This window comes from Pundamilia nyererei, unplaced genomic scaffold, assembly GCF_000239375.1.
Source record: "Pundamilia nyererei isolate P.nyererei 1_Seehausen unplaced genomic scaffold, PunNye1.0 scaffold00001, whole genome shotgun sequence".
Taxonomy (NCBI): Eukaryota; Metazoa; Chordata; class Actinopteri; order Cichliformes; family Cichlidae; genus Pundamilia; species Pundamilia nyererei.
Window position 1 is genome coordinate 5474650 of NW_005187402.1, and position 22662 is coordinate 5497311.

The 22662-nt window shown below is 41.8% G+C and overlaps 2 protein-coding genes across 11 annotated transcripts in view; one reads left to right on the top strand and one right to left on the bottom strand.

Moving 5' to 3' along the window:
* The window catches only part of arhgef9a (Cdc42 guanine nucleotide exchange factor (GEF) 9a), a 55011-nt gene that overhangs the window by 31516 nt on the left and 833 nt on the right, over positions 1-22662 (top strand). For 4 of the 9 annotated variants that reach the window (XM_005719542.2, XM_005719544.2, XM_005719543.2 and 1 more), the window contains 4 exons: positions 717-846; positions 2682-2813; positions 4653-4896; positions 7276-7344. In XM_005719542.2, the coding sequence (XP_005719599.1) occupies positions 717-846; positions 2682-2813; positions 4653-4896; positions 7276-7344 (575 nt within the window). The other 5 variants (XM_005719545.2, XM_005719547.2, XM_005719550.1 and 2 more) reach the window with 3 other exon arrangements.
* Positions 17288-20813, bottom strand: LOC102209291 (ankyrin repeat and SOCS box protein 12-like). 2 transcript variants are annotated; one of them, XM_005719541.1, is made up of 4 exons: positions 20630-20813; positions 20105-20428; positions 18767-19295; positions 17288-18068 (listed from the first exon to the last, which is right to left on the bottom strand). In XM_005719541.1, the coding sequence occupies exons 2-4, from the start codon at positions 20387-20389 to the stop codon at positions 17923-17925; spliced, it is 960 nt and encodes a 319-aa protein (XP_005719598.1). In that variant the 5' UTR covers positions 20390-20428; positions 20630-20813; the 3' UTR covers positions 17288-17922. The 2 variants fall into 2 exon arrangements, with proteins under 2 accessions (XP_005719598.1, XP_005719597.1); XM_005719540.1 differs by having other exon boundaries at positions 20625-20813.

Sequence of the window (22662 nt, forward strand, 5' to 3'; positions counted from 1 at the left end):
TATATCTATATGTAGAGAGAGAGATAACAGGTTAAATATGAATTGAGGATTATTTTCTTCGGGTGTTGGCACACACACAACAATCTATGTTTTTGCAGCACAGAAGCAGAGTATGTAATCTAAACATTTGCTGATGAGCTTTCATGCATTAAACGCATATGTGCGCATCCAGATGTGCAAACTCATGCGTGCAAACCCACGGAAACATGGTGTAAGTGATTCAGCATGTCTCAGCCAGCTCCAGGTCATTCACAAACCACGCGTTCTCAGCCAGAGAGGGACAGGTGCCAGCTCTGCCAGCGAGGCCTGCCAGATCGCAGTGTTTGACTGTTAGGAGCAGTGGAGAATCTGCCAGATATAGGACTCTCTCTGTCACACAAGCACACACACACATATTATCTTCCAAAGTGAGGATTGGATCTGCAGCACATCTAAGCCAGAGGGATAAATCCAGCTCAGTTAGCAAAGACGCAGCCGGAGTTAACTGTGAATAGAGAAAGTGGCTGATTAAAATTAAATAGCAGTGTCTTTTTTCCCTTTTTTTGAGTGTGTTCCAGCAGATTTACTACTGTTACTTGAGTTTATAACCCCGCTCTTTAATAGGCTACTCTGTATCATTAACTACTACAACATTACATGCCTTTGAGTGGCCAACCACCAAGAGCTACAACCCTCTTAAACACCCAAGAGTAATTATGTGTGCACTGTGTCTGTAGTGACTATCGATACGTGGCAGCAGCGCTGGCAGTAATGCGGAACGTCACCCAGCAAATCAACGAGAGGAAGAGACGGCTGGAGAATATTGACAAGATCGCCCAGTGGCAAGCCTCGGTTCTGGACTGGGAGGTATGTGTATGAATGTACCGTACTGTACTGAACAAAAGCTTAATGTTTATGTTTTTATGTTTTCCCAAATGGTGCCATTAATTCCTAAAATGTGGGGCGTAGACAGCATTTACACCCAAAGCATCTCAGACTAAAGAAAAGGGTCCATCAGCAACACCTATGCCTTTGTTTTCATTTTACCACCAGAAAGGGTCTTTGCACAAAGGGCAATAAAAGAAATCCAGCCATGGCCAGCAGCCCGTAGTAGCAATGTAAATTACATTGAATGGTTGTGATATGCTACAGTAAGCTCCCCCGCCGCTGCTTTTCCCTGTGGGCTTTTCTCTAATTTTTTCATGGCAGATTCGGGTCGAGTGAGTTTAAAATACTGAGATATTTTGGCGGCATTTTCAGACGTTTAGTGTTAACTATGAGGTGTCAAACTGGAGAAAAAATGTTAAGAACAGCGACACAGAGAGATTAAAGCGGTTAAATTGCCCGTTAACATGCTCGAGACTGACGTGTGTGAGAAAGTGTTTGTTTGAGAAAGGGAAACAAATGAATGCAGATGATTTGATCTGCAGACTCTTTTCAAGAAACACTGTGAATCAAGCGCAGGCCTTCCTGGGGGCAACAGTGCTGCTCATTGATAATAATTAATTTACTCTGATGGTAGTAGTTTCACTTGCAGAAATTCACACTGCGACACACACTTACTCAGAGCATACTTTTTATTTTACCACCAACAAAAACAGTAACATACAATAATAACAATAAGAATATATCACAATATATTTATGCTCTCTCTTTCATAAACAAGCAGAAGAAAATGAGCAAAAACGCAAAAAATAAAATCCAAAGGTTACGTTATAGTCTCCTGCTGCATTTCAGATGTGTCCTTTGTATTTAATCTGTGTATGAGACTGGATATAAAAACATTTACTTGTGCCGGTAATTTTTATATTTCTTTGCAAAAAGTGTTAAATAATAAAGAAATAATAAACAAAATAATGTCTTTATAACTACTTCAAGGCATCCTGGTGCATTTTAGTCGACAGATGAACTCCTGTTGGGAAGTTTTGGTTGTACTTACAGTAACGTAGTGGCTTGACTTGAAGTTGAGTAACATCTTTCCTCTGCTCCTTTTTCATTGTTACACACATAGTCGAGACACGGTGAAACACAAAGCAGAGGAGACTAATAAGGCAGAGACTCTCACGCTGGCCTTCAAAGTAATGACTGCAGTAATGTAAATAACATAAATAAGGTAGTTTGTTTTGACTTGCGTTGCCAGCTGAACACTCTGGACCGCCATCTTATGTTTAAATGATGTGACTGTCTTAGTCTCTTTTTAAATGCCTGTAGGCCGACGAGTGCTTTTTTACTAACATACCAAAAAACAGATGAGCTAGGATTGAAACACACACAGCAAGAAAGCGAGTGTTTAAAAACTGAAAAAGACACCTTGATTTTCAGAGCAGGACGTAACTGTGTGTTGACTGATTTCCAAAGGATTAATCCAGCAGTTTACTACTGCACTTTGCAAAGTTGGGCAGCTTGTAATAAGATTTTATTTTATTTACTAGTTGGTTTCAAGCACTCCCCCTTCCTAACCTGGAGAGACATTTAGATGTTTCAGCCTGTAAAAAAAGTTCCATAATTCCGATTTATCCCTGATGACATGATTATGACATTATCAGGTTTAATTTCCAAGACTTCTTTGTGAACCACAAAATATATTATGTAACTGTTTCCACAGGCTGAGTGCGACTAACGGTGATGAGTAAATAAATTTTTGCTGTAGCAGGAGTATTCTTTTCATTCGTTAACTCTTTAACTGTTGTGTTTATGTCTAGGGGGATGATATATTGGACAGGAGCTCAGAGCTCATCTACACTGGGGAGTTGTCATGGATCTATCAGCCGTATGGACGCAGCCAGCAGCGAGTCTTCTTCCTCTTTGATCACCAGCTGGTCCTCTGTAAGAAGGTAAGGCTGTGTCTCTCTTCAACGTCTTCCCTTTATTTAAAGACTTTATTGAGTGAAAACATGCTTGGAAGCTAAAATGTAGCCTCCACTCGTGTTCTTGGAAGTTGCAAGATCACATGGCTGGTGACAGAGACGCTTGAAGACAATGTGAATTCTTACAACCTGAAAACAGATTATATAATGCTGCATGAGACGCACCAGCCCTCGCTGAAGATGCGTTCAAATCCTCAGTGCCTTTCACAAAATGGAGCGTTGGTAGTTTAGGCTCTAATGCACCAAGGCTGTGCTCGCCTGTCAGACGAATGTTCACGCCTGGATTGACTCAATACACGCACAGAGATACAGACACAAATGCAGGCAGACACTTAGACACAAACACACACAGAGGCTGAAAAACTACATCACGAACACACACGTGTGGAAGCAGAGGAACAATAGTTTTATCACTACACAGACAAACACACACACAAAACAAAAAACAAAGACTTGGAGTTATATTGTCTTTCCACGCACACACACGCCCTCCCCTGACTTGTCACATTTGAACATCTATGGCACCAGAAATGAACTCAGGTGTGTCCTCAGACCTCTCTGTGTGCCTGCTGTTCTGGTCCACTAACAAAAATCTGCTCCGAGTCATTCTACATTATAAACTCCAGTCTTTGTTTTTATTCTTGCTTATCCAGCATCCTCAGTGCTACATATGTATCGGCTCCTAAGAGCCCTCGGGATGCGTGAGGAGCACATTACATGTTGCCTGCCTTCTTTTCCTCTCATCTCTTCCTTATCAGCACAAAGATGCACATTTGCCTCTGCATGCTTATTAAAAGACGCCCCGATCCTTTCTTTGTACCTTCGTCGACCTCGCAGCGTAACGGGATGTTCATTTCCTCCTGAGGGAGGGGTCGCGGCGAAGAATTTTTCACGTGGCCATCTTGTTCCTGCAAATGATGAAAGTTAGAAGGGTTACAGTTATTGTGCTGTGTGCGCGCGTGGAGAGCTGAAATGCAAAGCAATAACAATGTCAGTCAATACTCATTCATTAGTTGTGTTTGTGTCTTTTGCAGTATGTGTTTTATAGCTGCTGGTGTGTTGCGCTCAGGTACTCAAAAATCATGTTGCTCAGAAATTAATAGATAGAAAGTTGAAATTTCAGAACATAAATTTTGAACCTTTAACTGAAATTTCTTCTTTCTAAAAAGGACATATTCCATGACCTGACATACACCAAAAAAAGCCCTTTTTCTATGAATTCACATGAGATGTATTTTTTAAATTTCAGGTTCTTTTATTTCTTTATTTACTTTACAGTGTAAACCCAATGGGCCGTCCTGAAACATATCTGATTTAATAAAATTTTCTTTTCATGCGAAAAACAAAGATATTGCTAAAATTAAGCTTTTTCATCTTAAGATAGCTCAGGAATTACATTTATAGTTGAACGTCTTCATGTGCTTAGTAAATGGACATTTTTTAAAAAGTTACTAGGCACTGTTATCAGGCGTTATTAGGCACCTTCACTGATGTGGCCCATTTAATATGAAATTACACTGGATGCACCCTGTGATGTTAGATGAGTTTGAGACCCCTGCTATACAAATATTCGATTCATGGCGGTGTCATTTTACAGTCATTCGTCTGGTTTTAGTGTGTATCTGATAATCTAGTGCCATGCGTCCTTTTTTGTGATATTAGGCAAAGAACTGAAAAATAGGGCTGTTTTCTGCAGCGTGTGAGTGAAAGGTGTCACGTAAGGCAGACTCTCGAGATACCGTGTTTGTCGGCTCCTCTAAGATTCAGCACACACACAATGACAAAAATCTATCTGCTCTTCACCAGGATCTGATACGCCGGGACATCCTGTACTATAAGGGCCGCATTGACATGGATCGCTACGAGGTGCGGGACACTATAGACGGGCGTGACGAAGACTTCAACGTTAGTGTGAAGAATGCCTTTAAATTGTGCAACAAAGACAGCGAGGAGATCCACATCTTCCTGGCCAAGAAGCCAGAGGAGAAGATCCGCTGGCTCAGGGCCTTCGCCGAGGAGAGGAAGATGGTGCAGGAGGATGAGAAAATTGGTTAGTCACACACCGCTCTACACCTCCCTGTTTGAAAACTATTAGTTTTGTTCACAAAATGCTGGAACTTCAGTTTATTCTTTTGTATATTTATCACATTTACATAGACGAGATCGTCAAGCACATTTTAATATTTTACTAAGAAAACCTGAGTAAATCCCGAGTTTTTAAATGGTGATTTCATTCATTAAGGGAAAAAAGCTATGCCAGTCTACCTGGCCCTGTGTGAAAAAGTAATTACAAAGCCATTTCTAAGGCTTTGGGGCTCCAGCGAACCATGGTGAGAACTAATATTCAGAAAGCGGTGACAGTGGTGAACCTTCCCAGGAGTGACTGGCCTACCAAAATTACTCCAAGGATGGATGCATTAGCGGCTCATCCAGGAGGTCACAACAGAACCCAGAACAACATCAACAAGAACTGCAGGCCTCACTCGTCTCAGTTAAGGTCAGCATTCATGATTCAACAATAAGAAAGAGGCTCGGCAAAATGTTCAAGGCGAAAACCACTGCTGACCAAAAAGATCACAAAATCTTCTGTTGCATTTGCCAGAAACCATCTTGATGATCCATAAAACTGGGAAATATCTTCAAAAGCGGAACTTTTTGGAAAGTTTGAGCCCCATTGCATCTGGCAAGGAGCTAACAAGGACATCGTACCAACAGTCAAACATGGTGGTGGTAGTGTGATGGTCTGGAGCTGCTTTGCGATCGTGGCTCAAGAGTTGGGAGTTCGCCTTGTAATCGGAAGGTTGCCGGTTCGAGCCCCGGCTTGGACAGTCTCGGTCGTTGTGTCCTTGGGCAAGACACTTCACCTTTTGCCTACTGGTGATGGTCAGAGGGGCCAGTGTCCGGCAGCCTCGCCTCTGTCAGTGCGCCCCAGGGTGGCTGTGGCTACAATGTAGCTTGCCATCACCTGTGTGTGAATGTGTGGGTGGATGACTGGATATGTAAAGCGCTTTGGGGTCCTTAGGGACTAGTAAAGCGCTATATAAATACAGGCCATTTACCTTTGCTGCTTCAGGACCTGAATGACCTGCCGTAATTGATGAAACCATAAATTCTTCTCTCTACCAGAAAATCCTGAAGGAGAATGTCTGGCCATCAGTTCATGCCTTGAAGCTCAATAGCACTTAAGCTATGCACCAGGACAATGATCCAAAAACACACCAGCAGGTCCACTTCTGAAAACACAAAAATTAAGGTTGTGGAGTGGCCTAATCACTTCAGCCTGATTGAGATGCTTTGGCATGACCATCCATGCTTGAAACCCTCCCCTGTGGCTGGATTAAAACAATTTTGCAAAGAAGAATGGGCCAAAATTCCTCCACAGTGATGTGAAAGAGTCATTACCAGTTATTGCAAGCACGTTATTACAGTTCTTGCTGCCAAGGGTCACACGGTCAATTATTAGGTTTAGGAGGAACTACTTTTTCACACAGGGCCAAGTAGGCTTTCGATACTTTTTTCCCTTAATAGATGAAATGCTCATTTAAACACTGCATTTGCTATTTACTCTGGTTATTTTTGTCTAATATTAAAATTTCCCTGATTATCTGAAAGATGAAAGTGTGACAAATATGCAAAAAAATAAGAAAGAAAATAAGAAAGGGGCAAATACTTTGCTGGAATTCACTGCAAAAAACATGAGCTAACATCAAAGGGACAGTTCACCCAAAAAGTTACATTTTTTTCTTCCTCGGCCATTTAACCATTTATATCGTTTCAGTGCAAGTTGTCTAGTTTTAAAAATACAAGTTTTAGAACTATCTGCCTTCACTTGAATTGAATGGAGATGCAGGTAATCAAAGCTTTACAACATTGCAGCAGCGCCCCTTCCTAGAAATCATGACCTGCATAGCCCACAATGTCTACAAACCTTGTTGTCAGCAGTTTCATGTGCGACCTGTTCTTTCCAACCAAAAGGAGCGTGGTTGTAGGTAACGTTACAGATCAGCAGATGCAGACATCAGTGTTGTTTTCTTGTCACAAGCATGAGCCTCTTGTGATGGTTACAGGGCCATTGCTGTCTGCAGGGTGATGCACCTTTTTTTTTTTATCTCTGAGGTTTATAGATTTTGAATCTGAAAGACCAAAGTGATAATTGGGCTTTTTCTCCGGCTGGCTGGGCTGTGATCAAAATGTAGCAGAAGGTGATAAACTACAAAGTGTTTTTCAGACTGGACAGGATTTTGTTTATTGCTGGGACTGAATGATGCATCCTCTAGTTTCCACATACAGTAAAATTAGCTCTCAGGAGCTCTGTGAATTCCAAATTAAAGAAGTTTTACTGTATTTTAAAGTTATTTAAATAAAACTTATTTAATCTGCAGACCCTGTGTGAAACTTCTCTCCAGCACATAACGCTGTTGTCTTTTAGGTTTTGAGATCTCTGAGTACCAGAAGCGACAGGCAGCCATGACAGTGAGAAAAGTGACCAAACAGAAAGGTGAGGCAACAAGAAGATATCAGGTGATTTCCCTTTTTTTTTTTTTCTTCGCTGGTGTGCTCTGTCTTCTCATCGCTGTTTACTCTTCCCTTTACCTGCTCTGTTTTTTTTGCTTTCTACACCTTTTTTGACACATACTTTGTTTATGGATGGACCTAGACTAGCCTTGTAAGTCTAAGTAAGCTAGAAAAGTCACGAGCGTTCACGCGTTCTCGCTATATTACTTCAGATGTATCTCCTTTTAAGTTAAATGTCTGTCAGCCTATACATGAGACTACGTTGAAGATATGACCTGATATGAGTTGTAAAGCAGCTGTTAAGCATCAATGAAAAGACAGAGGGCTGTTTGCATGAAGTATTGAGTTTAAAGGAGGATGCCGGTGTTCATGACATGTGGGTCCTGTGTCACGCTTGCCTTGAAAGTGATTTAAAATATCGCACAGAGCTTGAATTTTTCTTCTCTTACTGAGGAAAGGCCTCTTCCCACTGCACATGTTTCGCAGAAGGTGCCGAAAAACGTTTTATCACTTGTAATTCTAATGCTGAAACACTCAACACCCTGTTTTAGATTTAAACGAACTGCTTGGTTTCTGAGCCAACTACTGTTTTGTCTATTTTTATTCAATGCAGACCTTTTATTTATTTGTTTATTCGAATAGGGACTACATAGCATGAACCATGTCGCACAGCACAGCATGGGCTAATAAGTTAATTTGCATTGCTAAGTATAGAATATAAGAACTTCAGGACTCATAACATAGCAAAGCACACACTGTAGTATAGTGAATTATTATCCAATTATTCGAGAACAGCAGGATTGATCCCTCTTTGAAGGAAAAGTGATCCTAATCCGGATCCAGTTTGAGTCCCCCTATACAAAAAATCCTGAAACCTGTTTTTTACAATTGAGGATATAGACTATATTGCCAAAAGTATTCACTTGTCTGTCTTCACACGCATATGAACATGAGTGACATCCCATTCTTAATCCGTGGAGTTTAATGCCGGTCCAACGTTAGCAGCTTTAACAGCTGGGAGGGCTTTCCACAAGGTTTAGAAGTGTTTATAGGAACTTTTGACCATTTTCCCAGGAGCTCATTTGTGTGGTTGGATAAAAAGGCCTCCACCCTAATTCATCCCGAAGATGTTCTTTCAAGTTGAGATCGGGACTCTGTGCAGGCCAGTCAAGTTCTTCCACACCAAACTCGCTCATGCCTGTTCACTGGTGCACAGTCATGTTGGACTACGTTAAGAGTTCCTAAGGGTTCAAGCCCAACTCCTGAAAAACAACCCCACACCACAATATCACGCCCACCAAACTTTATACATGGCACAATGCAGTCAGACATGCACTGTTCTCCTGGCAACCACCAAACCCAGACTCGTCCATCGGATTGCCAGACCAAGAAGCGTGATTTGTCTCTCCAGAGAACTGATCGAGCTCTCTAGAGTCCAGTGGTGGTGTGCTTTACACCACTGCATGTGACGCATCAGCTGCTCGACCATGGAAACCCATTCCATGAAGCAATCTACGCACTGATCTTGATCTGAAGGCTACATGAACTTTGGAGGTCTGTAGCGATTGACTCTGGAGAACGTTGGCGACTTCTACCCACATCAACATCAAGTGACCCCGCTCTGTGATCTTACGTGGCCTACTACTTCGCTTCCACTTTGTCATAATAACACAAACAGTTAACTGTGGAATATTTAGAAGTGGGGAAATTTCACGATTGGACTTGTTGCACAGGTGGCATCCTATCATGGTACCACGGTGGAATTCACCAAGCTCCTGAGAGCGACACATTCTTTCACAAATATTTGTAGAAGCAGTCTGCATGCTTAGGTGCTGGATTTTATACACCCGTGACCATGAACGTGATTGGAACACCTTAGTTCAATGATCTGGATGGGTGAGTGAATACTTTTGGCAATATAGTGTATATAACAGTGCCTCACCAATCCTACTAGATGCTTCACATGTTGCTGATCCCAAAGCTCATACTGGAACTACAAGGGCAACCTGATTACGTAATTTTTATGTATGAGTAAAAGTATTATTAGAAAATCTAATAAAATGATCAAAACTTAGCTTATTTGATTTCTTTTGTTTGATAGGGTGAGCTTCCCTACTTCCTATCCACACTTTTATATCATCACAGAGGGACTTGATTGCAGTAGACGCTGCATGTGACCGAGAGGTTATACAATAGCTTAAATATGCAAAGCCTGCAGAGTGTAGCATTGGAATAACAGACTGGGTATTCACAGTATTCACAAAATGTAAAGAGAAGAATCATCAGAATTCTTTTTTTAAGGAATGGACACACAAGCTTGCAGTGATTTTTAAAATACATGGCTTGATTTAAAGTTTTTGCATACAAAACGTGTTTTGCTCCCCAGACACAATACATATGTGTGTAAATTAGTCAAACTTATCCCATTCTTTACATACTAGCATGTGTGGAGTCACTGCAGCCTCTACTGACAACCATGTGAGACTCGCACAATCTCCTCCTTCTAAAAGTACGTGTTTTGATAGTGAACGACTAAAGCATTTTGAAATCATATGATTTTTTTTGATTCATCCTATATTTACCGAAAGGATTGTTGAAATGCAAACAGTGACATCCAATTGATTTTAATGATCAGACATTATTGTCTGTCTCATGCAATTTTGTAAGACAAATGCTGCATTCAGTGGGAATTGGCCATGAGAGTGGTTGTTGGTGCTTTTGGTGCAAACAGAAACAAAACAATAGCTGTTTTGGTGAACACTGAACGCTGTGATATCTCGTAACATGTTCCACAGTTGGTCATGATTTATAATAAAATAGGGAGATTATGCCTTTTCTTCTAATTTACAGATTGAAAGTGTTCTGTTTTAATGCTACATATGTGACATTAAAAATCTATGACACATGTGTGGTATCAAAAACTGCATAGAGACCTACACTTGCCACTTATCTCGGTAAAAGAAGGAAGACGTTGAACAAGTTATGCAGAATGATAATTCTCGACGAAGCATCGGCGACAAAGCACCCACATGTCCAAACTGCCGGTATCATCCTTTACTATTTAGCCATTTTAGTGCTAGGCTAGATGTTTGTACATTTACCATTACTGATGTTCTTGCCAGTTTCACAATAAGCATGACCATCCATTAAGGTATTAATGAACTAATGACCACTGCTGGAATGTTCTCTCTGACATTAGGAACCCAGTAGATGTCTGTCAGAAGTAAATGTTGTCTGTTTCTAAGTGCTATATGTGTACATTGGCTGGCACAAGGTGAAGTACTCTCTTGAATTTCAGATTCATTTATAGATTTCATCTTGAGAAAGAGGGCCATGTTGTATGGACATGGTTTGAAAATGATAAAGGTATATGCATTAGAGTTCTCCTTAGAGCTAGCACAATAAGATGCCATGGCAACTGCTAAGCAGCATTGGGAGGTGTTGTGTCTAACGTTGGCATTGGAGCATGCGGTCACTGTCCAATCTGTTTACAAGCATTATGCTGTCTATAAACAGATAAACAGGTTCCACTAACACAAAGAGATCGAACCCTTCTAACTGCTAAAACAGCGTCTGGCCAAAAACAAAAGACACTGTTTCTCATCTTCTCATATTCTTTTCCTAAGATGCCATGGCAACTTTTGAATATTTCATCTCCAAATATTGATTGTATTTAATAATGACAGTAGCATAGTTGTGATGCTTGTAGACTGTAGCTCGACGACATTGTAGACTGTAGTTAAATGCATATTAACAGCTTTCTGTTGGCTCTATTTTCGCCACTCTTGTGTTCTCAAGTGTCGAGGGTGCTATTCAAACAAACGTGCTGTTAACAAACATGGTGGAACAGCGCCCCTTTGTCCAAATGCTCGATTTCATCGGCGTATCAGTTGTAATCTGCTGCTTCTCTTGTTTGCCCGCCACAGAGTTTGATTGAATAGCATCCTTAGTCTCCCTTGTGTCATTGCTAGAGCTGAATCTCCCAATTCAGCTTTCATCATATATTCATCATATTTTCGGGATTAATATGCAGGAATGTTAACAGTGAAGGCCCATTTTGTATGTCTATGTGCCTGTTTTTGTGGAAGCATGACTTGATGTTGTGTTGTTGTGCCTGTTCCAGATGCAGTACTGATAACGTTTCCTCTTTGCTATCTGCCTCCCTCCTTCTTCTTTTTTTCTCTTTTGCTTTGTGCCCTGCACTGCCTCCTTGTCCCCTCTCCTTCCCCCACAAAACCTTCTTGCTCTTTTTTTGTTTTGTTTTTTGGCGCCTGCCTTCCCAGGTGTAAACAGGTGCACGCCCCCTTCATACCCGCCCCCACAGGACCCCCTCAGTGTGGGGCAGTATGAGGTAACGGAGGACATGGCACAAGGAGAGGTTTTTGAATTCAGTCAATCCAAAAGAGGCCAGGCTCCTTTCTGGCAGAATTTTAGTAGATTAGCTCCATTTAAGAAATAGAGATACACAGACTCTTCCGATGGACCAGCTATTTTTCTTAGAAGCACTAAACACTGGATGATCATGTCCCCCCTCCCCCCCCATGATGAAGAAAAATACAAAAAAAAACCCACACAAACACGAGACTTTGAAGTTAAGGACCAATGTTAATATAGAGTGTGATTGGAAGCTGCGAGAGGACTGAAGACTTGGATTTAAAACAAAGAGAAAACATATAAAAAAATAAACACAACTTTACAGTTCATATATGTTAGTAACATTCTTAGTTATCATGCTTCTCCGGCTGAGTCAACTGTCACAAACTCTTCCCCCCTTTCTGGATAATCACGCCATCTGAATGTCCTGAAGTCATCGAGATTGTTACATGAGATCATTTTCAATCCATCTTCTGGAAAGAAACACGAGGCCAAGCCAAGTCATTCCCAGTAGTATGATTGTGACCAAAACAAAAAAACTACAAAAAAAGCTGAGATCTTGCTGTGCTGCTATGAGAGATTGTTTGATGCATTCTTCTGAATGCGAGACGACCACCTCAGCCGATCGCCGCGGCCTGTGAAGGACTTGCCAAGCTCGGCTGTCAACCTCACCTCTGAGTTAGCTCCATCCTGCCACTGATCATGCACCCATCCAGCCATCTCTGCGCTGCTGATGTCTGCGTCTGGACCTCCTCCTCGCACTCAGAGCTTCATTCTCTTCTCTGTAGCAGCTTGCATATAATAGCCCTTTCTTTTCACAGTCTGACATTAGGTGTTCCCTTCCTTCTCCACATCCCACTCGTCCTCTCTATCTCTCCATCCACCTGCTCTGCCTCTGTGAGTCAGTGGCTCTCAGAGGAAGAGTTTCACTCTTTTGTAAACCTGCCATTGGCCGTGATGTGATGATGGGTCAGGGAACAAATCAATAGGCGGAACATCAATAGTATATTTACATCCGTTCACCAACCACTCGTGACAGGGTATTCATGTCCGATCGCGCTGAGGGGGTGTGTGCGCGCGCTGGATTTGGCAGTGAGCTTAGATGAAGCAGCTGGGAGCAGGAGATAGGCCGGCAACGGTCCGCCTGCCTTGTGCCACAGCCCCTCTCCCATCCCGCCCTCCCTAGAGACCACCCCTGTAGCACTGTGCTGGCACCTGGGTGGAAAAGAGAGAAAAAAGCACAGCCTACCTCCAGAAAACGAGCGGTAAAAGTGAAGTTGTGATGCATTGGCCAAAAGAATAACATGTCAGCTGTCAAAGAAAAGACTTCGGTTGATTATTTTGTGTCACTCCCACTGTAAAAAAGCACAGCACGTACTCCCGTTTTGAGTATGAGCGATACAAATATCAACACGTCAGTGTGACCAATAAGTAAGAAGCCCATCCAGTATTCAAGGGGGTGGGGGGTGTCTAAAAAAGTGATAATGATTTGTGAAGTGGACCAAAACTAACTGGGGAAACAAAAAAGTCCACCGCAGCAGCAAAAGCCGATACCATGTACGGAGGTAGAAAGGCGAATTTAATCTGTAGCATGCAGGTTTCCTCTGACACATTCATACATCTCTATAGACTCCAGCTCCAAACCTCTGCTTTCTGCCTCACCCCTCCTCACGTTGCCCCACTCCCCCCAGATCTGGCAGTTAGCTCCAGCTCTGCTTAAGTGATTTCCAAAGGACTGTGGCGTGATCAGATTGGTTTTGTTTAATCAACAAAAACGTGTGTGAAGCCGTGGTCTGCGAGAGATCCTAGCATTATAGAGTCCTTCAGCAGTAAAAGAGAAGATCTGAGGAAGCGAAGAGGAAAATCTTACATGCATCGTGAAGACGTATTCTTTTTTTCCCACACTTGGAATGTAAGTGAAACATCTGTCCACGGTTTGTGACCACGTTTTGACCTCAGACACAGGAGTACATTTTGTGTTGAATTATATCACCAGATGGACAGTACATATACAGTTTGACAATTTGTGCAATGTGATATATCATTCTATATCTATCACTATTCACTACAGCGTGATATGAAAGAGTTATATTGTTCTATGTCATTTGTTTGCCTTCTTATAGGCCTTATAACCTGTTGGAGAAAAAACAGACCTTACAATTGCTTTGTATGTTGTAATTTATGTTTTGTTTCAGTAAAGGAAGTTGAGAAATTGGGTGAGTTGGCTGCTGGTGTCTGTAGAGATGGCTCCCAGTGAGATTGTTTTGGAAGATAGTTCTCCTGGCTGGGACGGCAAAAAAAGATATGGTTCCTAGGCTATCGTAACCTCAGGTCCCTTGTTATGGCCCGCTCTGCCTACCTTCCCTGCTCCCTCCAACTCCCTGCTTAACACTACCACCAGTACCAACATACAGATACAAGCATGCAGGCAAACGCACACACTAATAATCATGCTTACTTGCTGGCCCGTTCTGCTGCGGAGAGGAGAGATGCTATCTAACAGTGCCTTCCAGCATTCCACTAGTGATTATCTATTCAGTTTCACAGGCAGATTTGAATTAGTCATGTATTTTCCCTTCAGTGCATCTCTCACTCTCTCTTCCGTTCTGTTCCCACAACCCCCGCCCCTTCCCTCATGCACACTGGGAATTCCTCGTTCCCCAGTGCACGAGAGCCGCTCGGACAGAAACTTAGGCTACGTTCACACTGCAGGTCTTAATGCTCAATTCCGATTTTTTGATCAAATCCGATTTTTTTTGTCTGCTCGTTCACACTACAAATAAAATGCGACAGCAAACGCGCTCTAGTGTGAACGCTCAAAGCGGCCGCATGCACAAAAGAAGACGTCACACACAACGCGCTCTGTTTAGACCCAGAGCAAACAGTATTGTTTGACTGTTTCAGACTTTACGTTTCCCATTTTTGCTTTAAGTTATAAAGTTATTTTGTTATTTACATTTGGCCTAATAATTATCCTTATTGCTGTTTTAGAGAGGAGCGGTGCTTCAAAGGATAGTTAAAGACTTCTGTCAGAATCTGCAGATTATACAGTACAAATAAAATGTTCACGTTTCTCCAACGTTGTCTTCCCAACAGTTTCACTGACATCTACACTGGATGGCCAGGAAGCGTTCGCGATGTCTTCTCGGGCGCTGATAATTGGTGTCTGTTATGTGTCAGTGACATAAAAGACAGATTTAATGCGACATGAGCATTTAATTAATGACCATTCAGCAGTCGCTTTCTAAAACATCGGATATGTATCGGATTCAGTACCACATACGAAAGTGACCCAGATCGGATTTGAAAATATCGGATTTGTGCCGTTCACACTGTCACACCATGATCGGATATGGGTCGCATAGGGTCAAAAAAGTCGGATTTGATGTGCTTTAGCCTGCAGTGTGAACGTAGCCTTAGAGGTCAGGCCACTTTTTCCATATAAGTAGATACTGTGCTGTTTGACTGCAACCCATTTAAAAATTGAAAGACGACTCATTTTCATATATTATCGCACATTTACATAGGAGCAGTTTTATTGCACATTAGAAATGTATTCCAATTTCAGATGTTTAGAAACATCGACTTCTTTTATTGTGTATTTAACACACTGAAAAACAGTTTAATTTGAATATATAGTAGGAAGCAGATTTCCATTGGTCAACTTAGGTTCGCGTGTCGATCTATATTATTAAAAGTGAGTTATGAATCAAGAGTCATCTATTTTACCTTTATCAGCTACACACTGTAAATACTGTAAAAAGAACAGATCATATATTTGGATATCGGTATTTTGCGTTGGAGACGAATGTTGTTCAAGTTCTAGCGTGCGGTAGATCTCAGTACCAGGTAATTGCATGCTTGTGGCATCCAATATTTTGCATGAGACTTAAGGCAACACTTAACGAGATCATTTAGTTTTGTTTAACTTCCAATTGAATCTTCTTTTCTTTTTTTTCCCCCGGCAACACAGAACCATTCATTTGTGTGTACCCATACCATCTCACTAAAGGGAGTTCTTTTCTCTGTCCACCTGTCTCCTGCTCACTTGGCATTACAGGTTGTAGCTTCTGTTTTTTGTATTACTATTATTACTATTATTATTATTTATTGACACATAAGAGGGGAACATCTTTTCCTGAATAAAACACTGAACTGCTGATAGGGAAAATCAAAGGCACTGATGTTCTCTTAGCCCAGATATGATGGGTACTATAAACTCTAGCATCGTTTTAAACCCACACTGCTATGCTACAGACTGCTGGTTAATATTTTTTTCCTAAATATATGACTTTTTTTGGTTTGTTTTATTTTTTTGTGGAATGCCATTATGTGCAGAGGCAAAACGGGTAATCATTTTTCTACGACAACAGTGAACCAAATATGAGTTAGCACTGATCTTGGGTGTTTGTGTATAGATTTAGAGCTGAATAAATTCGAAACCTCTTGGGACGGGCTAAAAATAAACATAATCCTGAAGAGACACACACACAGTATTTCACAGCTGTTCATATCACACTCTTGTTCCTTTTAAGTACAATGACTTGACATTACAAAGCAGTTCCTCGCTTGTATTTATTGACAGCAGTATTAAACAGTACCATTTTGGCCACATGGTTTCAATGATGTATATACGCCGGTTTGAGTTTTCTTATAAAGCTATCAATCTGACCTTGTGCTCCGAGCTGAGAGGATAGCCTTCTGTGCAAATTTATTTCTGTTTTTTCGCTTTCTCTTTCCAGTCATATAACTAAGGCAGCCAAGTTAGTTGAATGCATCAGAAGTTGCACAGATTTATGTAATTCCTTCTAGTCCAGGGTGAGCCAGTAGACGCGTTCACTCACAGTTAGCATAGCAACATCTTCAGTAGGAACTCCTTGGAGTCGGTTATGCAGTCCTGTGCTGTTCCAGAATAGTCAGGGTAAAAGTCTTCAATGAGCCATATGCCGATGTTGGTGTTCAATGGCAACAAACAGAAGACTGACATCCCACATTTGGACACTATTCATTGTATATTACCATCTGGTTTCAGGGTTTGGTTTGGGAGGGGGGGGGGTGTCTGGATTTTTTTTTTTTCAAGTGAAAAATGTACTCACAGAATCCATATCCTTTGTCATCATATGCAAACATTTGTCATTTTCTTTCTTGCTGGCTTTTGAGTTTGATTATTTGTTGTAGAGATGAAAAACCTGAAAAATAATGCCTATTCAATCCAGAAACTGTGAATGGGAGAGTGGAAATGTCAACTGTATGTACATTATATGTTTTGATGTAATCAGAAGCACTGGGAATATGTTGTACTTTGCTGTAAAAAAAATCAATCCATATCTGATATAGCTGTACTTTTTGTTGAAAATAAAACTACAGAACTGCGGGGGGGAGGGTTCGAGGCATCAGTCTGTGAGTGAGAGCATTGTGCTGGCCTTCCTGTCGTGTGACATCATCTCCTGTTTGTTTGTAGGGCCCATTCCTAACAGTTGACACATTAATTCCAGGGTATATTATGTACGATAAATAATATTACAGTGGTAATCACTAATCACACACACACACAAAAGAAAACTTTTTTTTTAAATCAACAAACTTCTAAACACTAAAATTGAATCCTGAAAATAATTATGCTCTAATCAATAAGTAATGAGCGTTATGGAAACATATTCTCCCAGCTGGAGGCGCTGAAGTGGAGGCTTTTCATTCTGCTTCCTGGTGTTTTGAAGTCCAAAGACACAAGAATGTTTTTCAGGCAAGATCTAAGACATCCTGTTGTGGTGCAGACAGTGTGTGTGTGTGTGTGTGTGTGTGTGTGTGTCTGGATGTCTAAATAAGTAAGGTGACTACATGTGTCTGTGTAATGTTACCCGAGTGAAGGAGTGAGCCAAAGTGGATTTAGTGAGGTAATATCAGAATAACAATAGTGCCTGTGAGGAGCCTCAGATTTTGATATCCACAACGTATGGTGTTACTGTGGTCTCTAGTGGCCACTGATGTTGTTACACTTCCCAAAGATACAGTGGATTTTCCAACATGGAGCCCTCCTTTTGCTTCTAAAAGCTTCATAGACATGAAAGAAAATCATCTGACTTCACAGCTACAAACAATTCGGATGTAAAACAGTCCTTTAGCTTGTTCTGGTAAAAATTTTAAAAATGTATAAAAGAAAGAAAAATTTTAAAAAAGAAGAAAAGCATCACATGGCGTCTGAGGTTTCATGTTTCAAGTAATTTCTCAGGATCAGAGGAATGTCCAAGCTGTCAATTGCAGGCTCCTTGTTAGCAAAAGGGAGGTATCCTCTGATTGCCAGTCGAGCCTGTGACATCAGAGATTTGGGGCAAACTGTTGAAGAAACAGAAAACAACATTTGTATGCTGAGGTATTATAGCACCAACTCATAACAAAAGGCACTTTACGACAATTTAGGTAAAGACCCCACAGAGTATTAAAGGGAAAACCACAACCATCAGATGATCCCCTATGAGCGAGCGCATGGTGACTGTAGGAAGAAAAAACTTCCTTTGAACAGGAAGAAACCTCTGGCAGAACCGGGCTCAGGGAGGGGCAGCACTTCTGCCATGACTGGTTCGTGTAAAGAAGAAAGACGAGAGAATATAAAATTGAATGGCATGCAGCAGTGGTGTATAAACGCATGTGAAATGTAAAGAGTAAAGAAATCCTCATTGCATCACGGGACAGCCCCCTGCAGCCTGAGCCTATTACAGCATAACTAAGTGATGGTTGAAAGTCACCTGATCCATCCTTGCTATAACCTTTATAAAAAAAAAACCCAAAAGGAAAGTTTTGAGTCTAATTTCAAAAGCACAGAGGATGTTTGTTCCCTGAATTCAAACTGGGAGCTGGTTCCAGAGGCGAGGGGTCTGAAGGCTCTGTCTCCCATTCTACTTCAGAAACTCTAAGAACAATAAGTTAGGCTGCAGCGTGAAAGCAAAGCTCTATCATCATGGGATCTGATCATTCAAGATTTTGTATGTGAGGAGAAGGATTTTAAATTAAATTCAGGTGTGACTCGCTCTCACCTCTCTCCTTGAGGAGAAGAAGCAGAGCTTCGTTCTGCTTAGTGGTTTTGTCAATGATGAGTGTCGGCAGATAGACGTCTGCTCCAAAGTCTATAAGAAGCTGAATGTACTCCACCCCACAGCCGTAGCGGAGACACACCTCCAAAACTGTCTTCGGCTGTTTGATCCTGGCCAACATTTTCTCATCCGTGCAGTTGTAGTTGGAATTTGCACCGTGAAGAAGGAGCAGTTTAAAGCAGTCCAAGTGTCCATACACAGCTGAGATGTAGAGGGGCCCTCTGCACGCTGTGGCGTTGGAGGCCCATTCGGGGACTTTGGGCTTCACATCTACCTCAGCTCCAAACCGAAGCAGCTCTCTGAGTATGTCGACGTCACCCTCTCGGGCAGCGGTCAGCACCGGGGAGCAGTTGTTGTACTGGCTGCCATTGGGATCTGCTCCAGCATTCAGCAGTGAAACTACACAGTCCAGATGTTTCCCACTGACAGCTGTGAACAGAGGCGTCTGGGCCTTCACGTCCAAGCTGTCAACCTGGATTCAGACATAAGAAACCAACAGGCTTTTTTCAAAAGTAGAAACAAAGTTTGTTGATACAAGAAATTACGCCACTGATTTATCACCGCAAGGACTTTTCCCCTGAGTAAGTATCAAATACCGTCCTGTGTGCATGCGAGTAAGTGACTGGATCACAGTTTAACACCCTTCTAAGTGAAGGTATCATTTGCACAACCCAACATCCACATGTGTGCCACCGCAAGCTGTCACCTTTACCTCAGTACGACATGGTTAGCAGCTCTGTAGCTCACTGTAAGTGAAATGTTGAACTGACAATGTTGACTCTGCTCTGCTGCTGTGGGAAATCTAACCCCCCAAGGCTACTGATTAGGCTTTGACTGAAGATAATCAATTCGTTCTGCAAATCTGTTTATAGACATCTGCTGGCTTGTGCACTGAATGCACTGGAAACAAAGAGAAACATTGTTAATAGCTTGAAAAACCCAAAGAAGCATCTAATAGATGCTCTGCAGAACTGAGACGTGCTGCGAAGTTGGACTGTGTTGGTCTTGTGACTCCTAGTAACTGCTTCCACACTGCACTTAAAAATTTGATCTATTGTTCGAATTTAAAAAATCCTTACGCCAGCTTTAATGCCCAAATTGTAAAATGTAATGATGCAATATATTGTAATATCACACCTTGTTTTATTACTCTTCCCTTTGAACAAAATAAAAAGAAAAAATCCATGATGTCCAAGTCCAAAATGTCATTTTTGTTAATAAAAAAATGAAGGCAACTTGTTACACCCTCAACATTTCATCATCCTCTCCACAAAGTCTCACCTCTGCTCCGTGCCCCAGTAGCAGCTCCAGGCACCTCAGATGTCCCAATGCAGCAGCAGTGCGCAAGGGAGTTACGGGGACCCCCCACCCACTTCGAGCATTGATAGACTTTCTGTAATCCTCCTGAGACAGAAGCTCTGAGAGCAGAGCTACATCGTCGCTGCTCACGGCGTTGTTCAGAGCCTGACTCTGCTCGCCGTCCTCATCCTCCTCCTTCGGCTGGAGCAGGGAGAAGATCTTAGAAATGTCCATCAAACTCATGTTGGCAGCTCGGCCCAGAACCATACTGGGACTCCACGCTAGTTCAAGTTAAAACCCTTTCATCTGCAACAGCAGAGAAAGACCATAACACCATAACTTGTCTATCGGCTTATGTTTTGTTAAGACTCATTTTTTAACATCAGAATAGCAGAAACATGAAAGAATAAGGCTCACAAGCATACACCGCAATCACGAGATAAATCAGTTTGTGCCAACTGCAACTGCAGCAGTGTGGGATTTACACTGGGAAGACACCTACCTCACCTTGTTGCTTGTTGATGGTGTTTCCAACGGGATAAGTCGAAACCCTTTCAGAGCTCCAATAAAACACAAGTCACGTGAAGTAAAGGTCCTTGAGGAATGCCCAATGCTTCCACTGGTGCAACGAGTTGAGAAAAGTGCAGTGTGCGCTGTGTGTGTATGTGTGTGCTTAAACTGACAAAGGTGCCAGAGCTCCTTTCTGGGGTGGGGTGGGGGGTGTTTGGGGGCTAATTTTAGGCCACAGATGGGCCTGACTAAACTTCCATTCTTGGAGACTTGAGTCTCATGTTTATAATTAGAAAGGTGATAGAGTTGTGACACTTAGCGATTGCCCAGTGTGACTTATCTCTGGGACATTGCTGTCTCTTTGCCACAGGTCAGCGTGTGTGGCATGTTAAGCTGAAAGGTGCTGCGCTTCTATATTTCTTTTCTAAGAAGAGTGGTTATTCTGCTGCATGTGTCCTGTCATCACCCCGCTTTGCCTGGTTCACACTGAGGGAGCCATTTTGGTGAGTGTCAGCTGTGTGACTGTCAGGGTCTTCAGAGAGGAAGCCAGTCAGCTGTTACCCTGCCAAACCCACCCATGTCTTCATGCTGTCCCACGTTCAGAAGGGAGGCTCTGACACGCAGCACTCTTTCAGCAGATGGCACAAGACACCAGATTCCTAGCATTGTTCAAACCCCACGAAGAGGTTTTAATTTATTTGAGCACAAAGAGCAATTAAATACAGACATGGAGGACTGGCTTTTAATGCAAACTTCAAGAACACGGACTGAAAAATGGCGCAATCTCTAAGCTGGAATAAAAATGCAATAAGAAATACAGTGGGCTTTTTTTTTTACCACAGCCAAACTAATAACATCAGTGAGACAGATTGAAAATAAACTATGCAGACCATGAAAGCAATGCGGTTGCTGGAAATGTTTAGTCCTTCACGTCACATTCCCTGCTGTGACATATCACATCAAAAAAGTATTGTGTCCCTAAACTTGACTGTACTACTTTTATAATTTTTACAATTAATACATTGCACACAAAATAGCACCAAATTTTAAACACAACAGTCCCATTTTTAAATTTCTTTTAAATAAACATATGTGTAACTAACTGCACAACATCGCTCTCTTTTTTAAAGTAAGAAGTTTCTTAATTTAAGTCTGTGAAGGTTCTCAGTCATCCAGGTCATCGTAGTCAAAGGAGCTTGCAAAGAAATTTAAGAAACTTCACCTAGCCCTTAATAAAACAATAATGTAATAATAATAACATCAAGAACAATAATGTTCTGTTTTATTAAAGTCTAGAAATAGTTTCTTAATTTAATTGAATTGAAAGAAAAGAAAAAAACTAAATATGCTTTATTGGTACCCTTTAAATTCCCCCGTCGACCGCCAGATGGAGGTAGTGGCGCAGTGATGGCAGGAAGTGCAGCTGTAGTAAAAACTAAAGAAGCGGGTGACGTGTTGGGAAAGCCACTTTCTTAATGAGCCGTGTGCCACGTTTTCAATTGTTTTACTAGGGCCTGGTTTAGCTAAACAACAACGACTGGTTTAGATACTCTGTTATCCCTCCCAAAAAATAAACACTTGGTGCCAACACTTAATTTAGCGCCATAAGCTAAACGTAGTCGAGGTTAATCGGTTGCGGTATTCATTTTCTTGAATGCCACTTTATCGTTTAAATAGATAGCAGTGAAGCTCTGCGTCTGTTTGGCACAGAATGGAAGCAGAGGAAGCGCTGAGAAACTACTGCAGAACAATGATTTCTCGTGTCCGGAACAAGCGCCAGTGCCCCCGGGAGCACAAACATGGAGGAGCCAAAGGGAGCAACTGGTCCGAAACTGAGAGACAAGTTGCATCAGCGCACAGAGGGAGTAACCTCCATGTTCTTGAACGCAACATAGACCCAGCCTCCCCTCATGTGGGTCAAGGTCCCGCTGTCCCACACGCCCCCTTTCAACTAGTTACGATGCTGAGGATCAAAACCTTGAAGGAGGAGATGAGACGGGTTATGAAACATCCTTGTGTGACTCTGTTTC